Here is a 24,098-nt window from a genome sequence, read left to right on the forward strand (position 1 = left end):
ATCCTGCTCAGCCAATCTACCATAACATGCATATCTATTGCTGAGCAGTCTTGCACTTGCCTTACAGTGTCAAGCTTGCCTTTAATTAATCTTTTGAGCAAGAACACACTTTCAGAGGTGGAAGAGATGGTCTGTTCCCATCCTGTCTCCCAGGTTTTGTTTCTCCATGCAAGCCTTTTCTGTGAAGCCAGCCCCAATGCTTGCAGTCAAGGCTGCTATGGAAAAGGAGATAAAAAGGAGTTTGTGTTCAGGCTGGCTCTCAGCAGCCTTTGGGATGGCTGCTGGTGGCAGATGTCAGTCCATCATCTCAGCACCTGTTTGTCACTGTCTTCAGACTTCCAGCCCCCAGGGATGTGTGGGGTTTGTGGTGTGGTCAGGTACCACACTGCCCCTGACAGGGCTGGTCTGGGCAGCTGGGCTGGTCTGACTGCTGCTCACCCTCTGCTTCAGCCTCTGGGGGAACTGGACTTTTCTCCATCTCTGTGCCCACAAGCAGGTGTGAGAAATCCTCCAAATGCTCTGGTTTTTAAAACATGGCTTACCCAGCTACCTGATCCCTGCACAGCTGCTCACTGTGTGAGTGAGTGCCCTGGTGCAGAGCAGCATCTCTGTGTCACTGGCCATTCTTTGAGTCCCATGTCTCTGCTTGCTGCTGCTGCACAAGTTCAAGCACTTCCCTCTTGCTCTTGCCTGTGTTAACACTCTGTGTGCTCCTTTTTGGCTGGATTAATAATCTGTACACCCCAGGGAGGGCCCAGCAGTGGAAGGATGCTGTTAGAGGCTGTGTTTCCCCATGACATCCTCATAACTCTCTCCAGGCCTTGAGTTAGCAAAGATTTCTCATTGAGTGGCTTGACCTACAGAAGTGCATCTATCACCTAATTCCAGCCTGCATCCAGCTCAGTGCATGGCTTTTCCCACATTCCAGGATGCATCTTGTCCTGATGGTGGCCCTGAGTCCTTGAAGGAACATTTAGGGATGGACAGAACTATTGCAGACGTATTTCTCTGGAGAATTATGTGTTCGTACTGCTCTTTGTTTTTGCTGACCTTCTGAGAAAACCTTCATTAGTTCTTCTCTGCATCCTGTAGGATATGCTTGATGGTTGTAGAGGTCTTTGCAGTACCAACTCAGCAAGAAAGAAAATATTAGCTATAAAACAAGCATTGGGAAAAACTGATATTAAATACTAACTTAATATCTGGAAGAACAGACCTTAGGTTTGAGGTGGATGCCATGTGTCTTTTTGAGAAAGAGGAATAAAACCTGATCATTTTTTCCATTAACTTTGTTTTCTTTTTTGTTTTTATTTCCCAGTCCAGCGAGAGTTTACACAGAAGAAAACCTTCACTAGTTGGATAAATTCAATATTGGCAAAGGTAAATGGGGGCTCTTTACATCCTTTTTGCCTTTTTGATTCAGATATGCTGGTTAGAGATTAAATCTTTCTAGGAAGAGACAAAATTAGTGCAAGTTTTTTTAGGCACTGGATGGAGAAAGTAGCCCTGAGAAGCATTTGTTTAGTTAGTGCAGCAGCACTGTATTGGGGCACGTCCAAGGACATTTGTGTGAGGTGGTTTGTGTGTGGATGTCACTCTTCCTTACTCATGTGGTAAAACTTGTGGTGGATTGAGGCACATGTCTCAGGGTTTTACGAGTTTCTGAGTTTACAACTGGTTTTACTGGGATTAGGTAAGTGTTATTCTATTATGCAATCCAAGAACATGAGTTTAATGAGATGACCTGAGTGGCTGGTAAGTATTAAGACAAACCACATAGTAGTGGAGGTGCTCTTTAGGCTCACAGAAAACATCTCTTGCAGCATGTGCTGCTGGGGCTCTGATTTGTTCAAGTAAAAAAAAGTTATAATCCTGTTTTCCTCCTTCCTTGAGCAGAAGCTGCTGAGCTCATGATAAGTTTGTGTTGTGTAGGTGAAAAGAGGTTTAGCTGTGTAGCTCTATACTCAAATTTGTACTTGGGGTATATTGATGAAGATCTCAAAATTTCAATTAACTGCCTTGTTTTGCTTCCCCTTTCTTAATTAGTTTTTTTCCTTTGCCAGAGACCTCCTTGAAAAATGTGGGTGCTTGAAAGTGAGGCCTAAAATTTAGCCTTATAAGACACAGGGGCAGGACAAGAGGGAGGGCACAATACACACATAATAATGGGTTAGGAGAAGCAGGATGTGACTGTTTTAGATGCAGGATTTTTTATTGCAGCTTAATGAAAAAAATAAAGGATGCTAAACATTATTTAACAGCGTAGTAATCTGTGATGTTTTGTAGTGTGTTGAATTCAAAATGACAAAAGATTGAAATTTATCTTGCAGCATGCTCCTCCTTATGTTGTCTCAGACCTGTATACAGACATACAGCAAGGACATTTGCTTCTGGATCTGTTGGAAGTGCTTTCAGGTCAACATCTGGTAAGACAGAGTAATAAAAATATTACCTCAATCCTTTGTCAAGTCCAGCAAAGATTTCTGGATATGCTTAAGTGCAACCACATGAATCATCCCTCTGGAGTCACAGAGTTAGTTTCAAGTACAGTAATTTCACGAATACAAGCCGCACCAATTTGACCAAAATTTTGGTGGAAACCCGGAAGTGCGGCTAATATTCCGGGGCGGCTAATCTATTAACAAAATTCTAAAAGCTGCCAACACGGAAGTGAGAGCCCGCGGCAGCCCCAAGCCAAGCTGGAGCCCGGCCGGCCCCGGCAGAGGTGGGAAAGCCTGGCAGAGGCGGGGCCAGCAGTGTCGGGGGCGGGCGGCAGAGCCTGAGCCAGCAGGGCGGGGGAGCCCGGGAGAACTGGGGCTAGCAGTGCAGGGGAGCATGGCAGAAGCAGGAAGGCCGGCGGGTGGGGCTGCCTGGCAGCGGGGGAAGCCCAGCATAATCGGGGCCAGCAGCGTGGGGGAGCCCGGCGGTGCGGGGGCCTGCAGTGCCGGCCAGGGCGAGGAAACGCGGCGGCGGTGCAGACGGGAGGGGGCGGCCGGCGAGCGTGGTGGTGGCGGCGGCGGCAGCCCTGCCGGCGGGGCGAGCGAAAGCGGCGCTCGCGAAAGCGCCGCTTGGCGAGCGAAAGCGCCGCCGCGAGCCGCGAACCGCGAGCCGCGAGCCGCGAGCCGCGAGCCGCGAGCCGCGAGCCGCGAAAGCGCCGCCGCGAGCCGCGAACCGCGAGCCGCGAGCCGCGAGCCGCGAACCGCGAGCCGCGAACCGCGAGCCGCGAGCCGCGAGCCGCGAGCCGCGAAAGCGCCGCCGCGAGCCGCGAGCCGCGAACCGCGAGCCGCGAACCGCGAGCCGCGAGCCGCGAGCCGCGAACCGCGAGCCGCGAAAGCGCCGCCGCGAACCGCGAGCCGCGAACCGCGAGCCGCGAGCCGCGAACCGCGAGCCGCGAGCCGCGAAAGCGCCGCCGCGAGCCGCGAGCCGCGAACCGCGAAAGCGCCGCGGGGCGGGCGCGGCGCTCGCGAGGCGCGGCGCGGGGCGAGCGAAAGCGGCAGCGGGGCGGACGGCGAGCCCGGCGGCGGCAGCCCTGCCAGCCGGGCGAGCGAACGCGGCAGCGGGGCGGTGCTGACGGGAGAGGGGGGCCAGCGAGCCCGGCGGCGGCGGCAGCAGCACCACCCGGCCAGCCCCGCCGAGCCGTGGCGCTGAGCTGGGCCACCCGGCCCCGTCGGCAACCATGAGCGGGCCGAGCCTGCCTGGCCCCGCCCCGAGCCAGTAAAGCCCGCTATGCCGCGATCCTCTTACTAATTGGCCAATTTGTGAAAGCTGCGCACGGATTCTCGCGACGAACGAAAGTGCGGCTAATATTCGGGGTGCGGCTTATCTATTGACAAAGACAGCAACATTGTCGAGGCACCGGGGGTGCGGCTTATAATCCGTGCGGCTTGTATTCGTGAAACTACTGTAACTTATTTTTATACCATTGACTCTGAAACACGCTGAAGTAAATTGATCCAAAGTAATTTATGAACCTTTGCAGGACTTCTCTTATCAAAATATAGAATAAAATTAGTTTTTACAGTTGAAGATATAACCTGGGTTTTTTTGACTGCTTGTTTTCTTTTTCTTTGCAGCCACGGGAAAAAGGATTTAATACCTTCCAATGCAGAAGTAATATAGAAAATGCTTTGACATTTTTAAAGAGCAGATCAGTGAGTATTAACTTCAAAATGCACGACTAAAGCCAGTTTAGCTGGTGGAACATTTTCTTTGTTAACAATGATCCCTTTTTTTCCCTCCTTAGCTGAAGCTCATAAATATTCATGTAGCTGACATTATTGAAGGAAAACCTTCCATTGTGCTTGGCCTAATCTGGACCATTATATTTCATTTTCATGTAAGTATTTCAGCGATGTAGGAGAGTTTTAGTGAGGGGAAAAGCACAAAAATGTGTTGACTTAGGTGATTGCTGAATAAGATGGATTAGTGCTAAACAAAAGATTTTCTGACTTGTGCAAGTGACAGCTCAAGGAGGAGATGCACCAGTGCAGGGGTAGCAGTGATGAACAGCATCTAACTGCACATGGTAGGAGGGGAAGATACTGAGATTTTTTTTGGAAGTAACCAGTTAAAAAATAGGCTAAACTTTGCTTGTCTAAGGTCTGTAATGATTAAGCTCCAAAGAGAGCAGGTAGTGTGAAGTGGCTCATCCATGTTTCTCAGAGGCATCCTCAGTGCTGACTGTGCTTACAATGTACAAGTCTTGCATTATGTTTTTTCAGCACCAACACCTGAAATCACATGAAGGCTGTCCTAGTCACGTTTCTTATCAATAAGAGCGTGCATCTTGCATGACATGAGGTTATGGGGAGGTGTGAGAGCACAGGACCTTGATTTAATCATCCTGTAGGGCTGCAGAGGATGCTGGAGCTGAGCTGGCTCACTGAAATACTGTGGGTGCACTAACTGGTGTCTGGGGCTCAGCACAGCACTGAGAAGCACTGTTTTCTATTTAGCCCATTTTCTAACAGTATTTAGCCCATACTTTTCATGGTAGAGGTACTTTGATGCCAGGGACTCTTGTGCTGGTCATGTGCAATTAGCCAAATAGAGGTCTCTGAGGTCAGTCAAGTAGGTTTTCCTGCACTCTGAGTGAGCAGGAAAACTCTGACTATGTCTAGTACATGTCACTCCTGACAGCAGAAAACACAATGTCATGGGCTGCTGTCACTGGAGTAGAAATTGAGTGAGAAGATCCCTTGATGTCATTGCTGGTACCCCCAGCATAACACAGAAGTCTTTGGGTGAATAAATCCTGCCAAAAAATTGCCTGAAGATGGGAATTCAGCGTGAAATAGTTCAGATTATGCAGATTAAAAAGTGTGGTTTGATTTTTGGGGGGCAGGGAAGCTGCTGTTACAGCTGTGATTGAGTCCTGTCTAATTCTCTGTGGTGTTCTGGCTAATCTCTCACTGCAGCCTCACTAAGTCTCCCCTCTTGTCTGACAGATTGAAGAACTGGCCAGGACACTTGCCTGTACCTACAATCAGCCTTCACCTGATTGTTCAAGTGCTGCTGGCTCCTCTCCAAAGGCAAGCAGATCAGTTAAAAAAAGTGCTAAAATTAAGGAACGGTGGAAGATGTCTGCTACAAAGGCTCTTTTGTTGTGGGCTAAAGAGCAGTGTTCGCTGTAAGTTCCATCCAAAACTTATAAGTAGCATGATACACTTTGTATTGCTGCTTTCCTCTAAATGTGGTGATATTTCCCCCTGTTTTTTAAGATTACTTAGTGACAGCTTAGCAGAAAATCCTTTCACTTTCAGTTGTGGTTACCAGTACTTTTAGCATCAATCAGGCCCCAAATGTTTTGACATAAGCCCTTTAAATATAATAAAGCAAAGCTCATTTTACTAATTAAACATAACAGTGTAATCTGAGTTGTTTGGCTTTTCTTTTTTAGGGACTTCTGTGTAATAAGTCTAGTGGAATGTTTACATGGTTTACTTGTTTTAATCCTCATGGTTGGCACTGATTCACAAAGTTTCAAGGATTTAAAAATGTTTTTAAATGGAAAATATAGGATTTCTGTGATTCCCACAACTGGTGTTTTCTGTCAAAACACCACATGATCCCAAAGAAGGATACTAATCCTGGCGGTCCCTAATTCTAGCAGAATGTTTCCTTGTGCTTGATGTGCAGATAGCACTGCTGCTTTCAGGGGGGTGTCCACAGCACACAATCTAGAGCAGATACAGATATTTACATTTTCTTCAAGGGCTGCTGCTTCACTCCAGGATCTTTCAAACATGCTTTACAGTAATGTCCGCTCTTTCTCCACAGCTCTTTGGGTTGTTTTATGTTCTAATAAAATCCTACTAATATTCCATGTTATTAGTGGGAGATAAAGGCCTTCATCAGCACATCAGACACTTTCTCTGCCAGTAGAATGGCACAGGGGTTTGCCTCCTAGCTGTGTTTTATCAGAAGATTAATTGGCACATCAAAAGCAGCTCTTTGTCCATGTAATCTTCCTCTTTCTTTTGCCTATTTTTCAGCAATATTGCTGTCTGCTTTGCAGTATCATTTCTGAACTGTCATTATGTTGAAATATTTTGTTACCAGCGAATCCTGTAGTTTCTGGTAAAGAAACAAATCTTCTAAGACTTGGCCCATTGTTTTGAGACTTAATTTGATTGCCTGAAACCCCACATCTTTTCCATGCTGTAACATACAGGCTGTTTTTGGAAAGTTGTCCCAGAATTCACTGTGGCAGGCGTGGCTGGGCACCTCACAGCACTGTTTAGGCTGTGAACATTAACAAAAGATGATTTAAAGACATTGAGCTAATTAAGAGAAAAATAAATACTTTTTCCTGCACTAATACGTCGCTTTTAAGATTTGGATTTTTAAAATGCCAGGTCTTGGTGTCCCTACAGACAAATACATGTTCTGCAGTGCTTTTCTTGCTGCTTTTGCACCCCATAGAATGCATAGATGTTGAGCACAAAGGTGATTTTTGGAAAGGATTTAGATTGGCAAGGCTTTATCTTCAGAATGCAATAGAAGACAAAAAGAAATAGTCATCTTGTAAAAATAAGTAATTGTTGTCATGGGTGTGCCTGTGTTGTCTGACTTGTGCAGAAGTTCAGTGGCAAGGTGCTTTTGGATTTGGTTCATATTCCATTTCACTGAATTTATATTCTATTTCTAAATTTGTACATAAATCCTGTTTCTTCAGATGTCCTCACATTTTGTTTCCACTCGTTTTTTTTGGGATAGGCATGGCTCTGTCAGTGTCACTGATTTCAAGTCCAGCTGGAGAAGTGGACTGGCTTTTTTAGCCATCATCCAAACCTTGAGGCCAGGTCTGGTTGATCTGGAGAAGGCAAAAGCCAGAAGCAATAAAGAAAACCTCAAAGAGGCTTTCAGAATTGCAGAACTGGAGCTGAATATCCCACGGCTTCTGGAGCCTGAAGGTAAATGATCATCTTCTTAAAAATCTGTGTTGTTAGGAGTGAGATTAATGAGATCTATAAGACTGTGCTTAAGTTTGAAATGGAACATTGATGTTTGCTGTAATGCACAAACCTGAGGTTCTTTATTTTATAACATCAGCTGTACTTAGGGACTGTAGGATTTTTGAATTGGCAACAATTGCAGGAGCAATGAGCAGAAGAAAGGATATGAAACTTCCCTGTTCATGGGAGAAACTTTTTCATTACTTAATCATGTCCTATTAAAATATTCCCAAGGAAAAAAATGTTCATTACATATTAATTTCTGTCAATGGCATGTTAAGTGAGCTGTTGCAAAATAAACATATTTATGGTAATGTGTTTTAATAACTGCAGCATAGTGTGTAATTATGTGATCAGGCCTAGAAGGATGCATAATTATGTAAATGGTGTATTGGCTCTTGTAGATGTTGACATTGTGAATCCAGATGAAAAATCAATCATGACTTACGTGGCTCAGTTTTTGCAATACTCCAAGAATTTGCCTGAGTCTGAAGAAGACATGCAGGTATGTTGTGTGGGCTGTAACTGAGGTATTTACAAATGAATGTGCTTTCTTTGCTTAGTTTATATCTGAATCAGTAACACATTTAGATCCTCTGATTCTGCTGCTGACAGGACTGAATTGGCTTGAACCTTCTGATGCTCCTTGTGTGGAGAAAAATCTCCATGTTACAGATTTTTGGTTGATCATACAGGTGGAATTGCTGTGCAGGTTGTTCTGTTTTCATTTAACTGTTACAGAGGACATTTCAAACTTGGTTGGTGTGAACATGGGAGGAGAGGCAGACAGATTTGCAGATGCACAGAACAACCAGCTTTAAATTCAGTAGCTGACATGTGAAGGGGACAGAAGCTGCCTTTGCAGACAACACTGACCAGAAACCCACATTTTCTATTCTTTATTTTCTCTTTTGAGAGTTTAATTGGTTATTCACATATCCCCATACTGATAATCTCCTTCCAGTAGAACTGCAGCCAGGTCTTTTTTTGATGTCTTCATATATCCAGGTGCCAGGCTTAAAACTTTGTCTCCACAGTGTGATAGTGCCTGACTCAAAATTCATCAGGGTCCCCAGGAATTGTTATTTGTTTTTCAATAGCTTTGAATGGACTTTATCAATGCTCAATGAGTGTTGTTTTATGGCACAATGTAAATTAAAAACAATGCTTGCAAAATGGAAAAAGGGAATTTTCTGCTCTAATTACCAGGAGAAAGTAAGAGAGGCCATGGGCTGGTTGGCTGCACAGGAGAAGAAGTTAGCAAAGCTGCTGGTGGAAACAGAGAATGAAACACATTACCAGAAGTACAAAGTAAGTTGCATTTCATGTTTAGAAGCTTCTGTGAAAAGAATCTGTTTCTGTGAATGTTTTTAATATTTTTCATCTTCATTGCCCAAACGGAAGTGTTAAATAAGGTTTTAAAGAAAACCTGGAAATCTGATGATAAAATTGTTAAATGCCCTCATATGGTTGTAGAAAAGGTAGGCTAAAATTCTCTCTTATGAAAAAGAGATATGCTATTTCATTTCTGAGCACAGTTTTTTGGAAGGAGTAGTGTCTTAATTAACGTAGGTGGAGACTTGGACAAGATTCAGGCACGTAGGCCCTTGACAGAGTTACTTTTGCTATTTGTGTGCTAATTACAACAGTAGGTTTTACCCAGCTAATGTTGTAGAGGACTAGTTGAATTTCTGGCTATAGGTTGTGCTGAAGTAAAATTTCCTTTGGCTTATATTGTAGCCAGAGTTTGTAATAAAGTGGCCCATGGGGAACTGTGAGAAGAGGAATTTTCCCTTTCTCTTGCTGGGAGGGGAGAACTATGTTCTGACTGCACTGACACTATGTTAAATATAGACTTAGGGAATGACACCTATAATTTCAGACCCAAATACTGCCTGGAGACAAGAATGCCTCTTGCTATCTTGCCTTTGCATGCACCACACCCTTTGAAGTTAATGGAGCTCATACCAGTGTGTTCAAAGGCAGGACTTGGCTCCCTGAGCTTCCATCTGACATCTCCTGTGAATTACTCTTCTATTTTATCCCTAGGAAATGATGTCATTTATGGAAACATTTAACCAAGAGAAAATCCCCTTTCTGCCTGTGTTGTCATCAAAAAGAGGTGAAGCTGAGCTGAGTGGAGACCAGCAGCAGATGAGGGAAGAGTGGGATAAAGTGATCTCCCAGGTCAGAGCCATTTCTCACTCTCCTCATTACCAGCATGAGCATGTGGGATGGATGAAGAAGGCTGAGGCTTCCCCAGGAACTCACCCTGGGAAAAGTGGGGAGATGATGCTTTGTTTGGAATGGTCAGAGAGGTTTGACTCAGTCCAGACAGTCTGAGTGGCATTCAGTGCCCAAGAGGAGGCAGAAGGTGACTGTGTTACCCTTCTGCCTCCTGAGCCTCAGGACTGAAACACCCCTGGAAAATGCCCTGCATCTGGTTATCTTGGAGCACTCTTCTGATCCAAGTTTTTGGCCTATTTATGCTTAAAAGGTTATTTTGGGACATAGTTATGGCTCACAGCACAGGTACTGACCCAGTGGGGGCTGGTTGGTCAGTGCTTTGCAGTGAGGGTAGCTGTGTTGGCTCAAACTGGGATGTGCAGGACAATGCTGGGAATTGCTGGGAATGGTTTTGGAAGGGGTGTTCCCCTGTCATCCCCATGGCAGAAAGCTGTTCATCTGTTTCCCTCTCTGTTTTTGCAACGAGCTCACTAAATTTTCCTGTTGGGGGGCCTTGGGATGGTCACCAGCAAAGGACAGGAATGGCAAATTCTCTGTGGTGTGGCAGAGTTTATGGGCTGGAGCAAACCTGGGTTGAGGTGAGCTAGGCTGATTTTAACTGACTTCACCTGAAGCTCTTTGTTTTTTAGCAGTGACAGGTATGAGGGAGTGGGTTCCTGGGATGTCTCAAGCACCAGCTTATGCAGTTTATATCAGCATCTTGGAGATGGGGAAGAAAATAATAGTGAGAGATTTAATCCACTTGTTTTCCTTTAAAGATTAACGAGTGGAAAGCGAAGCTGGACCAGATGTTGCCCTCCCCTCTGGATAGAATTGAGGCTTGGCTCCAGGAGCTGGAACGGCTGCAGGCAGAAGATTTGCCTGATTTGCAGGACCCATTCAGAGCAATGTCTGTCTTCAGAGAAATAATTGTAATATTTAAGGTATGCTGATCACAAAGGAAATTGTGCTTCAGTTTGACCCAGCAAAGCACTTGTTATGGAATTACTGTTTGACATTCTGGGAAGTGGTGTGTATATGTTTGTCTTCTGGAGATGAAAAGCTCTTCTGAACATACCTTTGAAGAATTATGAGCTTAATTAAATAACTGCATGGGTCTATAAGGCAGGTTTTAGACCACTGGGGTGAGATTAAATTTGAATACTGCCTGAATGAGTAAATCATGCTGTTCTTTTTTATGTGGTTCCTGCAACTTGTTTGTTTGTTAAGTAATAACACAGGATAATTGCATCTTTATCTTTAAATCTATGCTTAATGCATACCTGTTCAGAAAAGCACTTGAGCTTAAGGTTACATTCCAGGGAGTTCAAGAAGTTTGTGTATTTAAAGTTAAATAGTTCAAGAAACTTGTGTGTTTAAAGTTAAATATTTGCTGAATCACTTTGTAGTTCCATTCAAGGCAAGGATATTTTGATACCTTCGTACCATGCAAGTTATTTATTCTGATCTTCAAATATTTGCACAGATAATAGTTTAAACATCCTTTTGAGTTAGGAATTTCTGAAAGAGTATGTGTTGATGCCTGGCTGGTGATCCTAATGCTATATTTGGTTTTTTTTATAAACAAGTTTGTTGGTTTTGTGACATTGTCCTTAAGGAGAATTAGAAAGAATGGGCAGTGGAGGTTCTTGCAGGAACTTAATAACACCACTCTTTTTGTTGTGTTTCTAGTCAGTTCCTGATGTGAGAGATGACTTTTTAACTGGTAACAGCTTTGTCAGTCTTTAGCCATTTGATCTAAGATTTTTGTAGTGCAACCTAAGTACTTAAAACATTTTTAAGAATAAGATAAAGAGACTGATGTAATTTCTTAAGGCATTTCTTTCTTCCCATTAAACATATAGATAAAATCATTGCATTCTTTCAGAAGAAACACATTAATGCTTAATTTCTGACCAATTCACTTTTCTTGATGGGAAGACATCCTGCTGAGAATTTTTTCCCCTTTTAGTATGTAGTATGTAGGAATCATATTGGCAAGGTGCAAATTTTACTTAAGATCTAAGAAATTATCCACCATTACTCATAACTGTCTAATAGAGTGTTAAGATTACAAAATTCAGTGTTAAAATCTGTGCACTGTTTTTGTGGTTGAGGTCTGTCCCAGAATTTAGCCATTTCCATTAACGTGCTTTGTGGCAGAGTTTGTAACATAGAAATGAACTTGTAGCGTTTTTGGTTTTTTGGGGTTTTTTTGTGGTTTTTTATTTTTTTTTTTAATATATATGCCACTGAGAATGTTTACTTTCTGTGCAATGCACTTTATGTTTTATTTTCAGGGAGTTTGGTGCTGACAAATTTTACGTGCCTGTAAAATATTCCCCAATAATGGGACACTGGCCACTGAATGATTAATTTGATACCTTGTCAGCCTGGTATTAGACACAAATTTATTGAGCAGTCAAATGAACTATGGAGTAGGTGACATAAACAGATTTATTCAACAGGTTTTGCTGTCAGGGAAAGCAAAGAAGGGATAAGCTAAGGGATAGCAAAGAACAACTTAATACCCTGAAGCTGTTACAATGATGCTTTTTTCTCCTAAAGATGATGGTGAAGGTGCAGAAAAACTGATAGCAGGAGTTGTGTAAGGGCTGTGGTCCTATATTAAAGTAGATGCACAGTGATAAGAGAAATCAGGTAGTATTGCACCAAATATGCACTTTAGAAGGTGATCAGGTAAATACTTCTATTGCACTTTATTGAGTGAAGACACTGGGAGGTTGTCTTGTGCTGACTGGTTCTTAACAGCTCTTTCCCTAATGGCAGGTGAGTTGGAGATTCCCAGATGAAATAATCTAAATCAAAATGAATGACTTACTATGTCTTGTTCTCCCCAGGGCTTGATGGATTGTTTTGATTCTCACTTGGACACCCTTCAGTCATTTAAGAATGAAGATGAGAAGAATATGCCACTAGTCTTGCCTGAAAAATTAGAGGAAATGAAAAGAAGGTTGTGATGCTCAAATTCCCTCTACTTCATGTTGTATTTTAGCTCTGCTATTGACTTGCTCTGCTGTTCTGAGCAAAGTATACAATTTATCCATGCCTTGCAAAAAAAGAACATTTTCGACCCAAACGCAGGCTAACTGTCAAGTGAAACAGGCAGGGATCTCTCATTGGTCCAGTGGATGTTTGATTATGTGTACAGAGTGGAGCTCATTAACAGGACCTTTTCAGATGCCCTTTGCTAGTGGGGATAGGAAAAGTGAATATTTTCAATGTAAAAATTTCCATAGTGGTGGGGATTCTCTAAACTTGTATTTTCACCATTAAAAATCACTGTGATCTATAGCTTAGTATGACCCCAAATATCTGTTAGAATATATTTTAAAAAATGACCAGTGAATCTGTATCTGTGTCTTGAGATGCTTTGACATACAGGTGGCAGATGCCCCTTTTTTGGGCATTTAAGGTTTCTCATACATTGAGCAGACAGCATTGACTGCTCAATTGTTGTTGCTTAAAAAAAATGAACTGTTGCTATATTAGAACTTAATTCCTGTCATAAAAAAAAGTTTACATATATGTAATTTTGATTTTTTAGGATAAAATCCTGGTACATTAATGTCTTGTATACCCAATGATTTTGAATAAACTTTTGGAATTCTTTTCTGTTGGCAGATTTGGCAATATTCGTTCCACAAACCCCAGCACTTTCCTTGAATACCACTATGGACTCTGCTCAGCCATTGCCAATGAGGTGAAGTTAAAGCTAAATATCTGGGACATGAAATATGGGGCAAAAGAGTCTGTGGAATCACTGCTGGAAAATTGGAATGTAAGTTTCAGATATGTGTATCACACTGTGAATCTCTTTGATTCAGTCTTACGTCTTTGTCATCTGAAGATTTTGTAGTTGGTGGGAGCATGGTGGACTGGTGAAATCTCAGATTTATTCAAAGAAGGGCAGGTAGATTTCTCTAGAAGCTTTCCTTGTCACCAACAACTTCCATTTTTGCTATGAATAAGAGTTCTTCCTTCATTTTGGAGCAGTAATGTGTTTTTCTCTCTGCCTGTTTTTATTCTTTATTGTGAAGATTTTGTTCTTTCTAGACTATTTATAGAGTGAACTGTAGCAGCCCTTACTAGCTCCAGTCCACAGAGCCCTCTCTGGGGTAGTTCAGTAGTTGCTTTCTTCAAAACCAACCATTATTCACACTGCTTCTCAGCTTCTTTGCCTCCTTATGCTTCGTGGTCCATAGGAATTGTCTTGTTCTATTACATCTTAGGCTTAGCTCAATTTCTGGACTCAGGTTATGAAACTGATGCCACATGAGGCTTTTAGGAGGGGATGGATTGCCCAACCCCAAATACTGACAGAGAATACTGCATCAGGAGTAGAGGTGAAAATGCTGATGCCTCCAGTTTTTCCCATCTCCAGTTAATGGGATTCCTTATCAATTCCATCTTAGTGGACTTTCTCAGAGGATTCTCAGACTGGCAAATCCATAGTTGAATTAGTGGGAATTTAACCAGCCTCAGTTCTGTGGAAGGAGGCAACAATAGGTTGTATAAAATAGGAGTGTCAGCCTCACCCTGTAGTGAGATGGTCGTGCAGGGTTAATTGTGCTGAGTTTGTTGGCTCAGTTGGTTTCATAAAATACTTACTATGTTGTTTCTAGAGTTGTGGTTCATGGCCTTGCTCAAGCTGATAGAATGCAGAGCTTTCCCAGGGAGTTTAGGGCTTGTTGCTGGCTCACTTTCTGGTCCCACGATGTGAAGTCCTGGCTGAGTGGTCATGTGGTGGCCCAGGTTTGTCAGAGTCACAGGGAAGGTTTTGTAGCCTGCAGGGTTGGACATTTGTAGGAGTGAGATCAGCTCAGGCAGAGAGGGGCTGAGGATTGACCCTCATTCCCTGTGCACACACAAGTCTCCTCCTCTTTCACCCTCTCCATCCCCAGTTTCTCTTGATCTGTGTCAGAAACAAGGCACATCAATATTTCTGTGCATGCAGGGAAACCCACCTTTTGCTTTCATCACTTTTTTGACTCATGGCTAAATTCTGCCTGACTTATTCTAGATGCCATTTCTCAGAATTGCCCTGGGGATGTAACTTTTGAAACAAGCAGCCCTGACTCATGCAGGGCTGTGGCATTCAGGTACTCATATTTCTATTTACTTTACTCTCTGCACAAGCAGAGTGAAAGAACAGGTTTGTTTCAGACTAAAGGCTGCAGCTGAGTTGCTGGGTGGGCTTTGCTCAGTTTACATTTAATCTGTAGGCTTGTATTTTAAAAAAAAAAAAAGCATCCCAAGCTGTATTTCTTACCCAGTTTTATGTCGTTCGGTGTTACTCATATTAATTACTTTTCACTTTGGGCAGAATTTCATAGAAGAAAAGAAACTTGAAACACAACTAGACACTGCTACTCACATCTGTGAAGACTTGAAAAACATAAGTGGTCCTGACTTGGGTAAGCTCATGCACATAAGTTGACATGAGGATCTCTGTTTTGAACTCCCTCCCAGTTTTAATTCCCTCTACTGTTCCTTTTAAACTGTGCTTATTTTCATTAATCTATTTCCAAATGTATAACAATAATCCCTATTCCATGTCCTAGCTGGAGATCCCCAAGAAATCAGCAAACTTTTGAAGTCAGTGGAGTCAAAGATCTCTTCTTGCAGAGAGTATATTTCCAATGTAAAAAACACCCTACAGAAAGTCCTGTCCTCCTGGAGTAATTACACAGAAAACATCCACTTACTAAAGACGTGGCTGGAAGAAAACAGAAATGAGGATCCAAAAGAGGTACCTGGCTGAATTTCTCTTTGTTTGACAGAAATTCTTGAAGCCTCCTGAAAGAAAAACATTCAATCTCAGAGTGGCTGCTGTTGCTTTTCTGTGTTTCATTTTGGAAGGAAATGTTTGATAGGGTCATGTTGAATCATGTTTAAATGATTTCAATGCCTCTATCTAGATCCCTGCTGAGATCCTGGCAAAGAGGAATTCAATTCATGGCTCCTTAAATGAAGCTGGAAACCATCTCATCGAAGTCAGCAAAGAGCAAGTTGGATCAAACATTGCCAAAGAGCTGAAGAAACTGAACAGGAGATGGGCAAAGTTCATCAAGAGGACACACTTTGTGAGTTGCAAGTTACTATTACTCTTTGCCATGCAGCCTTCAAAGTCATCTTTTGTGGACATACCAGCTTGCTAATCAGAGATTGATCAATATTCAAACTTTCAACTCAAGGTTGCCCATTTTAAAGCTTTGAGGAACAGAGAGTACACAGCAGCATCCCATTCTTTAGTTTTTGTGACTCAGTTAAATTCTCATTATAACAGGATGGAAAATGTTCAATTTTAAATTGAAATCTCAAAACCACTTATAAAAGGCAAATTTATTGCAGAATAAAGCTCTTAATTCAGTGCTAGGGGTGGAAGTAATCAATTTAACTTGTGCTGAATTTTACAGTCTCTGTCTTAGCTGGTAGAAAGTAATTATTGCTGCACAGGTATTTCTAAGGTTATGCAACTTTTCACCAGCTCACTTGACAGGTTTTTGGGCTTCTGTAAATCCCTATACAACCTGCCTAATGTTATACATCTTACATTTCCTAGAACGCTTTCACAAGAATGACATTTTCACTCTGCCTGGGAATATTAGAACTCTTAATCTTCTAAGTTGAGCCTTTCACTAACATTTATTAAAGGTACTGCTGTGACAGTAAACTGTGGCAAAAGATTACTACAGCATTTTTGTAGGAGATGAGTTTAGTGAGAATACAATAAAATCAAAAGAAGCAATCAAAGGGTGAGGGAAATTCAGAGTTTGCTAGAAAAACCCTTAAGAGATGCTTCAAGTAAATATATTGAGGAATCAGAAGATGCAAGAAGCCTGTCTAAGGTCTTAAGGATTTCCTGAGTTAGTTTTGTGGCATTGCTTTGGACATTATGACTGTCGTAGATAGGATATTTATTTTTATATATATTTTTTCTTTGCAATTTTTAATGTGAGACCAAATGCTTGAGCTCTGGCCTGTGACTGCCAGTACCATTAAACTGTCAGCACACTTCCTGATCTTGATTTGACCAGCACCAGCTGCTGTTGCCTTGGACAATTCCCTGGTGTGGGCTGGGCAGTGCTGCAGCCCAGGAGTTTTTCTCTATAGAAGTGTGGCTGCTTATAGGGGAGGGGACAAGGGGACAGGCCACATGGGCACAGGTTGTGCTGTCCCACCTGCCCTCAGGGCTGAGGAACTGAGCCTCACATGGTTTATTTACCAGCATTTATTTCTCCTTTGATCCCTGTTGGGTGCTAAAGCTGGGGAGTGACCCAGGTGGTGACTGTGTTGGAGGAGGGCAGTGGGAGATGATGGGAATGAACATCTTACCCTGCTCTTTGTTGGTAGCTTGGAGAAGAGAGCACAAATGCTGCTGAAAACCCCACAGAGCTTCCAGGGAGCCTGGAGAAAATTGAAGAGCTGCTTGGAGGGGTGGACAGCTGGGCAGCAGAGGTGGGACACCTGCTTAGCAAGATCAGTCACAAGGAGCCTGTGGAACCTGAGATGGAGGAACACTTGCAGGTGAAAATGCTGCTTCAAATACTTGTTCCTCAGATTCTCATTGTGCAGCATGCATTTGTAGCTGGGGTAAAATGAGGCATCATCAGTGAAGCAGAACTTAATGTGGATTTTGTGCTGTAACACTTGTAAAAAGTGCTTGTGCCTTGTTATTTCTCAGGATCTCTCCCAGATGAGCTGTGAGTAAATCTTCCATCAGTGTGTCCAGATGACAAGCAGGTGCCAATGAAATGCTGTTGGTGCCACTGATCAGCAGCTTGTTCTTGAGTGATATTAATGACTCCTGTCCAGCACAGCACTTGGAGCAGACTAGAACTCTGCAAGTTGCCAATTTGAGTAGTTTTCCTGGTCATGTAGGACTTTTTTGGGACACCTTGGCTGTATTCAAGGCTTACCCATCAAAAACTGGGACACTCAAAAGTATATTCAGCAGTCCGTGGGGTAATTTGGGAATCTCATCTTATAGGCAGTTGTTCTAAATATCCACAAAGAGCACAAATTAATTTCTAACAAGAAATTCCACTAGTCACTAATGTTTCCCATGTCTCTCTGCCTGGGATTACCCCCAGCTCCCAGCAGATGGCAGGTGAAAATCTGTATATGTAACTCAGCAGCTTCAATACAAAGTCTGATTTGTTTTCTTCACCTGCCAGTGAAGGTGAGACAGAACAAAGATGCCAAGCTTTGCACTGCAAAAGTTGAAACACTTATCTTGCCTTTACTACTTCTGCAACAGGGCCTGTGTAACCTAATGGTGTGAAGGTGACCCACCAGAAGGAGGTTTCACTGAATCTTCTTTGTGTAACTGCTGTGAATAAATAGAAATACTCTTTATTTCATTTAATCTATGTACAATAACTGTGCACCAGAATCACTGTTTGTTGCTTTGTGCCTCCTTGCACAGTGTTAAGCTGACAGATTTGGGAGTGATCTGTGCATCTTTTTGTAATCACAGGCATATGTTTATAAAACAAACCTCATTTTGCAGTGTGACTCCAGTTTGTTAAAAAAACGTGAATTAACAAAGGGCACCTGACACAGAACCTGCAAACATGTGCTGGCATTGTATCTCCATGTCTGGGGCCAGGAGAGATCAGGTCACTCCTTACCTGCAGTACAATAGGTCAAGATCCAGAATAAAGCTCTGATTATCATTAGGAGAATGCTAATTGACAACTTCAAACAGGAGAAATGTGTTGAATATTCATAGATTGAAACAGCTCTGATAATGACTTTTCATGATAAATATTCAAACATGGCACAGTGCTCCTGCATGCAAAACACCCAGCTGCTTCCTGCCTTGCAGTACTGAATGCCACAAGAAAATCAGAGCCTTGCTATGTGCTGGCTTTTGGATGACTTCAGGATCAGGTGATGCACATCCAAATGTGTGGTTTCGTTTGGGAAGCTGCTTGGATGGCAGAGCACATTTTAAAAACACATCTAATTGGCTCTGTGGCAAAGACACTGGAGGTATTGCACTGACAGAAAGTAATTGCTTCAGCAAACAGAATCCCCTGTGGATGGCAGCAAATTTCTTTTTCTCCACACACAGGTTTTACAGTGCAGTAAACTGGCCATAAGGCTTTCCTTTATCAAGTATTGACCATCCACGATCAAGGCTGGCTTTTTCACTCAGTTTGTTTAAACAAAAAGACAAATAAACACTTCTAAAAGCTTCTCATGCTTTTTTATTCAACCAGAGTTTGGCTGCAAGAGGATCCTTGTGCCAAGACCAAGTTGTGGCAGCAGAAGAGATATTGCAATCCCTGATGCAGAATGTTCCAAGTCAGGGGTTTCAGCAGCATTCTCACACCACTGGGCTGGAGGCACGAGTTAAAGAAGCCAGAGACAAAGTAGAGGTACTCACTTAAAAACACACAGATATCTCTGATTTTAGCATTATGGAATAAAGAAGGCTCTTTGTCAGTCATGTGGAATAGAAAAGGTTCTATACTATTGGAATCAATCTCCCAGATTCATGTTAGGGTGAAATCTAGAACATGTCCAAGATCTGTATCTCAACTTGAAAAACTTGAGTGATGTTATGAAGCAATGACTTTATCTAATTACTGATACTTGGGTGTGTTCTGAAAAGTCTCTTTCTCCCAAGGCTATCATGAGTGATCTGAACAACATCTTGTCCAAATCTGAGAAAAGACCCTCAGAGAAGGAGGCTTTGCTCAATTTTGAAGAATCCCAGAAAGAACTTGAGGCCTCCATTTCGAAGGCTGTGCAACTTGTCAGTCAAAAATTAAGTCCTGAGGAATGTATTTCAAGATATGAGGTGGGTTTGTGTTTTGAACCAGCTGAATTTGAGTACTTCTGAGGGCTGTGTTGTCTCTAAAAATCTGAAGTAAGAAAAATGCTGACTTTTTTTATTTTTGTAGCTATTAATGCTTTGCTCTGTTTTCTGTTTTAGCAGTTTATTAACTTGGCAGAAAACTTGCATGAAGAAGCATAAATCTATATAGCAGTTTATTCAGTGCCCTGTCCTAAATTACTCCATCAGAACTCATCATTTTCAGAGATACAGCTTTTATGGCTTTTTGGTTTTTTTTGGCCTGTTCAATAATTAAGCTTCCCATCAAGAATGACATGCCTGAGTTCTTGGGCAGGTTATTATAAATACTGAATATTCTCTTTTCCCAGAGGGTAGTTGGTAAATCAAATGTCCTGTCTCAAAATGTGGATCTCTTGAAGGGATGTTGGAAATGTAAGTGCCCAAAATCTGTGCCTGGCAGAAAGAAAGAGAGCTGGGTGACCAAGAGGGACACAGAGCCTCATTCCAGGGCATCCTGGATGATCCCATGGTGCTGATGGAGACCTTTCACCCTCCTGCTGACAGCCTGGGACGTGGCCTTGGGAAGAGGCAGAGTTCAGGGACCTTAAACTTTTGTCTTTGATACCAAGTTTTCCCCTAAAGTTGTTACAAGAGCAGCACCTGTTTTTCTCCATAAAGCATCCACTGATACTGCAACCTTTTGCAGATAAACAGGGATGGGGAATGCCCTTGCACCCATCCACACCAGAACCACACACCCCATGTGTGCAATGTGTGCACTGATTTATTCACATGTTTTACATGCTGCTGATGTGATTTTGTTAGTTAAATAACTTACATTCAGTTCTGGGTTTGTTTGTTTTTTTTTTTAGGAGGCTTTTAATGCTTTGGACAATAAAGTTCTTGACAAATTTTTGCAAGCAGCTGAGCAGCTGAAGAATATTTCATCTGACCATGAGAAGCTGGTGGTGGAAGATGATGTTCGTAGGAGATGGGAGGTGAGACTGCAGCAGTGAGAATCCCCTGTCTGGTCTCATCAGGCCTGGCATCTTTAAAACCAAATTTTTCTTGTATGTTCTGATGTCTTTACTTGCTGTGTAACAGTGTCTCACCATCTCATGGGAAAGACGTGTTTTGTATTTTACAGGCAGTTCGTCAGGAAATTGTATCCTATGTCCAGCTCATAGCGGAAAGAGAGAAAAAGAAATTTAATGCAACTTTAAAAAAAATTAACAAGCAGTTAGGCAAGGAGAAGAAACTCCTAAGTATGGATAAAACCAAAGGGCTCATCAAGGAGCATGAGGTATGTGGCACTCTCCTTTTCTGCCTCTCTCTGAATGCTTTGCTGTCCTCCTTCCTCCTGTGTTATGTAAGCACAGAGCAAAGAGGCCACCAAAATTGTTTCTTTACCTTTTTTGACTGCAGGTAGTATTCTTGCAGACTTTTTAACCCCTTGTTAAGTAGTTGGTATCCTTTTTCCATTTTTGCCCCAGATTTTTAGTATATCTTGAATTCACCTTAGTAAAAATTGACAAGGAATGTCTTAAAAATATTCTGCTTTTTCAGTAGTTGGTAGGACACGTCTGCCTGATGTTAGGGTGAAGAAGACTTGGGATCAAAATTTCAAATTATAGAACATAATGAATTTGACAGTTGAGCAAGAGTCAGCGTAGCCTTGTGAATATAGGTGGGACCATGTTTCCAGAAATCCTAATATATTTTCTGGCCCTGTTTTAGAAAGAACCAAGAGAAAAATCAGTGATTTGACAGCTTAGACTTTTAAGAGGACTCAATCAAGAAGATAATGGAAGTATAAAAAAATATATGAGAAGAATTGCTTATTATTAGCTTATTATGTTGTTTTGTCTTTGTTTAGTCCTTTTTTTCACATGAAGGCAGCATGAAGGAGCTTAACAAGACTTTGGAAGACCTTAAAACATTGGCAAGACTCTCAGAAGAAGCTGTCCCAGGGATACAGGCACTCACTGCAGACTGTGAAAAAAGACTAGAAAAGGTTCAACAAATGGTGGCAGACACTTACACAGCACTGCTGGCTCGTGTTGGAAAAGGACAGTCCCCTCAGAATGGGTGGGTGACTGAGTATGGTGTGTTGTAGCTTTATAGAAATAATTTTTACACATTAATTTGAGCATAAGCCAGTGTATTTTGCTAGTACATAACTATCTGCATCACTGTGGCCAGCTGTGCATTTAAACACTTAGTATTAAGTTTCACAAACTGGCAAGTGCAATGTTTGGCTACCCTTCATCACAGCTGCACTGTTTTAAATCTTGAACTAGGATTTCTTTTTTCCCTTTGTATTTCATATTTTGTTCTTGTAGGAACTCCATTATGGCTTCTGAGAATGGGGAAGAGTCTGGTTCTTCTCAACAACTTGACAACCTCGTGCTACAGGAGGTAAGAAGTCCAGACCTACTGCTGGAAAACAGTGCTCTGTCAAAGGGAGGTCACTGCCAAGGAAAAAGTGTTTATTTCTCTTACTGTTTTTATTGTGGTAGGACCTTGGGCCTCTGGTCAGAAATCAAAACCCCATTGTGCTTGTGAATGTAAATTAAGTAAACATTAAAAACTAACATGCAAGCAGCAGCACTGGACATCCTGAGAAATGTGAGCTTCCAACCTGGAATTCTATTTTGCAAAAAAATCACTTTGGGATGGAAGAGTCATGTGGGAAGCTGTGTTCCAGTGAAAATCCCCCATAGTGTCCCAGTAACATGAACAATTTTCAGAGGGCAGAGCAAGACTAGTGAAGAGTTGTCTGTGTCTGTGAAAAGAATGAATGAGCTGGCTACAAGTATTCCAGAATTTGCTCTGGGCTCATGGTTGGGTTTAAACACATCTTGTGTTCATGAGTGACATCTCTCATCTCCTTGATGCTCACATCAAGCAATTCCTTCCTTCAGGAGCTCACAGATCACTGCTAGGCTTTGCTGTGTATTACACAGAAGGATGTGGAGGTCACTGTCACCATTTTATTTTTACTCAGACCTCAAGACCTGCTGCAGATGCAGTTTTGGAACCAGATGTGAAACATCACAATGGAGAAAGCTGTGCAGACAAGTTTGAGGAAGACAGTGATTCATCCATACCAACTTTGTTAGAGAGGTAATTTTTAAAGGAAAAAATGCATGGTTGTTAAGATATAATGCTGTGCTAGACAAAATAACTCACAAATTAATTGAATGTACCAAATATAACGTGCACTTTTGCTATGCAGAACCCTGTTCTTTTTTCTACTACAGTTTACTGAATATTGGTTTGTAATTGATAACAAAGCACTACAGTAACTAAATGCTTCAAACATTAGGATTTTGTAGCAAGAACATTTTTAGCTATGAATGTTTTACTTCTTTTCTTGGGCTGGGAAGTTCTGCATCTGCCTAATAACTTCAAATATTGCAAAATAAAGAAATGTGTCATGGTTTTTTAGAGAACTGATATTTTTACATTCATAAAACTGAATTTAGAGAATGCAGGCTGGCATTTAGACTTGAAAATTAGCCATATGAGCAATCTCTTTAATATGTTCTCATTTATGCATTTTTCATTCATTCTGGACTTAAATAAAATGCATTTTTTTGCAATAGATTGTGCTTACTTTTTTATAGTACTCTGTTGGTCAGTGAATCCCATACTCAGAGATGTTCCATTTAATTAAAAGTAATATTCTCTCTGAAAGAGTTCCCATCTTTCCTTAGCTTTAACACACAAAGAAGTAACCTGGAGGAACTTCTACGACTCAGCAGAGACAAGGTAGCATCTGGCTTTACTGATGAAATAAAAGGCACTTCATGCCTTCTGACTAAGCTGCTTGAGCTAGAGGCAAGTATTCATCTTTTGAAAATAAACCTGGTTCCTAAATTATTTTCTCATGTAGAGCACTCACTTCTGTTACATATATTGCTAAGGGAAAGCAGCATCCTTGCAACCAGATGTGTTAGAAGAAGGGAAATCAAGGATTTAGGATTCAGCAGAACTGCATTGCTGCCTAGCAGTGTTGCTGAAAGAAATTGGTGGCTCTGGGTTTGTTGTCTGCAGGCTGAAATAGGTGTAATGGGAAAAAAAACTGCAGAAAGGAGCTTTTTTTGTCAGCAGAGATGGCCAAGGCTGCAGGAGTCCTCAGAGCTGGACCAAGTGGTGTTTGTGCACAGTGGAACTGTTCCAGGATGTGTAACTTGGTTAGGCTTGTGAGATCCTTAAGGCATCAACTAAAGGCACAGAGTTGATGTTGAGAAGTTTATTACTGCAATTTTTCATGGCCTTTCTTGAAAGGACTACAAAGCCTTATCAAGAATCTCAGAACTTTGTTCAGTTCTGCATTTGTTTTTCTTCTGAACATAGCTAGGTGGAGGTATTTTCATTCTTGTAAGAATGCCTGGCCTGTTATTTATTGACCCTTTTATAAAATGTAGCCAAGGCATGTATCTGACATGGAAATTGTCACCATAAAAAGATGCTGGAGGTTTGCATGCAGCTAAAAATTGGGTCTTGAAGGGGGGAAAAAAAGAAACAGATACTCTTAGTTTCAGATGATGTTTTCACTGTTCTGTAGAGACTCTTGT

At 42.0% G+C, this 24,098-nt stretch overlaps 1 protein-coding gene across 1 annotated transcript in view; it reads left to right on the forward strand.

Moving 5' to 3' along the window:
• The window catches only part of SYNE2 (spectrin repeat containing nuclear envelope protein 2), a 171,882-nt gene that overhangs the window by 25,401 nt on the left and 122,383 nt on the right, over nucleotides 1-24,098 (forward strand). The window contains exons 3-26 of the mRNA XM_033062212.1: nucleotides 1,319-1,380; nucleotides 2,331-2,426; nucleotides 4,074-4,151; nucleotides 4,244-4,336; nucleotides 5,448-5,629; nucleotides 7,219-7,415; nucleotides 7,862-7,962; nucleotides 8,667-8,768; nucleotides 9,507-9,644; nucleotides 10,463-10,627; nucleotides 12,545-12,657; nucleotides 13,329-13,485; nucleotides 15,031-15,121; nucleotides 15,269-15,456; nucleotides 15,626-15,790; nucleotides 17,061-17,234; nucleotides 18,935-19,093; nucleotides 19,345-19,518; nucleotides 20,388-20,513; nucleotides 20,663-20,818; nucleotides 21,392-21,603; nucleotides 21,858-21,933; nucleotides 22,523-22,641; nucleotides 23,235-23,358. Of these exons, the coding sequence (XP_032918103.1) occupies nucleotides 1,319-1,380; nucleotides 2,331-2,426; nucleotides 4,074-4,151; nucleotides 4,244-4,336; nucleotides 5,448-5,629; nucleotides 7,219-7,415; nucleotides 7,862-7,962; nucleotides 8,667-8,768; nucleotides 9,507-9,644; nucleotides 10,463-10,627; nucleotides 12,545-12,657; nucleotides 13,329-13,485; nucleotides 15,031-15,121; nucleotides 15,269-15,456; nucleotides 15,626-15,790; nucleotides 17,061-17,234; nucleotides 18,935-19,093; nucleotides 19,345-19,518; nucleotides 20,388-20,513; nucleotides 20,663-20,818; nucleotides 21,392-21,603; nucleotides 21,858-21,933; nucleotides 22,523-22,641; nucleotides 23,235-23,358 (3,248 nt within the window). The remainder of the gene's footprint in view (nucleotides 1-1,318; nucleotides 1,381-2,330; nucleotides 2,427-4,073; nucleotides 4,152-4,243; nucleotides 4,337-5,447; nucleotides 5,630-7,218; nucleotides 7,416-7,861; nucleotides 7,963-8,666; nucleotides 8,769-9,506; nucleotides 9,645-10,462; nucleotides 10,628-12,544; nucleotides 12,658-13,328; nucleotides 13,486-15,030; nucleotides 15,122-15,268; nucleotides 15,457-15,625; nucleotides 15,791-17,060; nucleotides 17,235-18,934; nucleotides 19,094-19,344; nucleotides 19,519-20,387; nucleotides 20,514-20,662; nucleotides 20,819-21,391; nucleotides 21,604-21,857; nucleotides 21,934-22,522; nucleotides 22,642-23,234; nucleotides 23,359-24,098) is intronic.

Source organism: Catharus ustulatus, chromosome 6, assembly GCF_009819885.2.
Source record: "Catharus ustulatus isolate bCatUst1 chromosome 6, bCatUst1.pri.v2, whole genome shotgun sequence".
Lineage (NCBI taxonomy): Eukaryota > Metazoa > Chordata > Aves > Passeriformes > Turdidae > Catharus > Catharus ustulatus.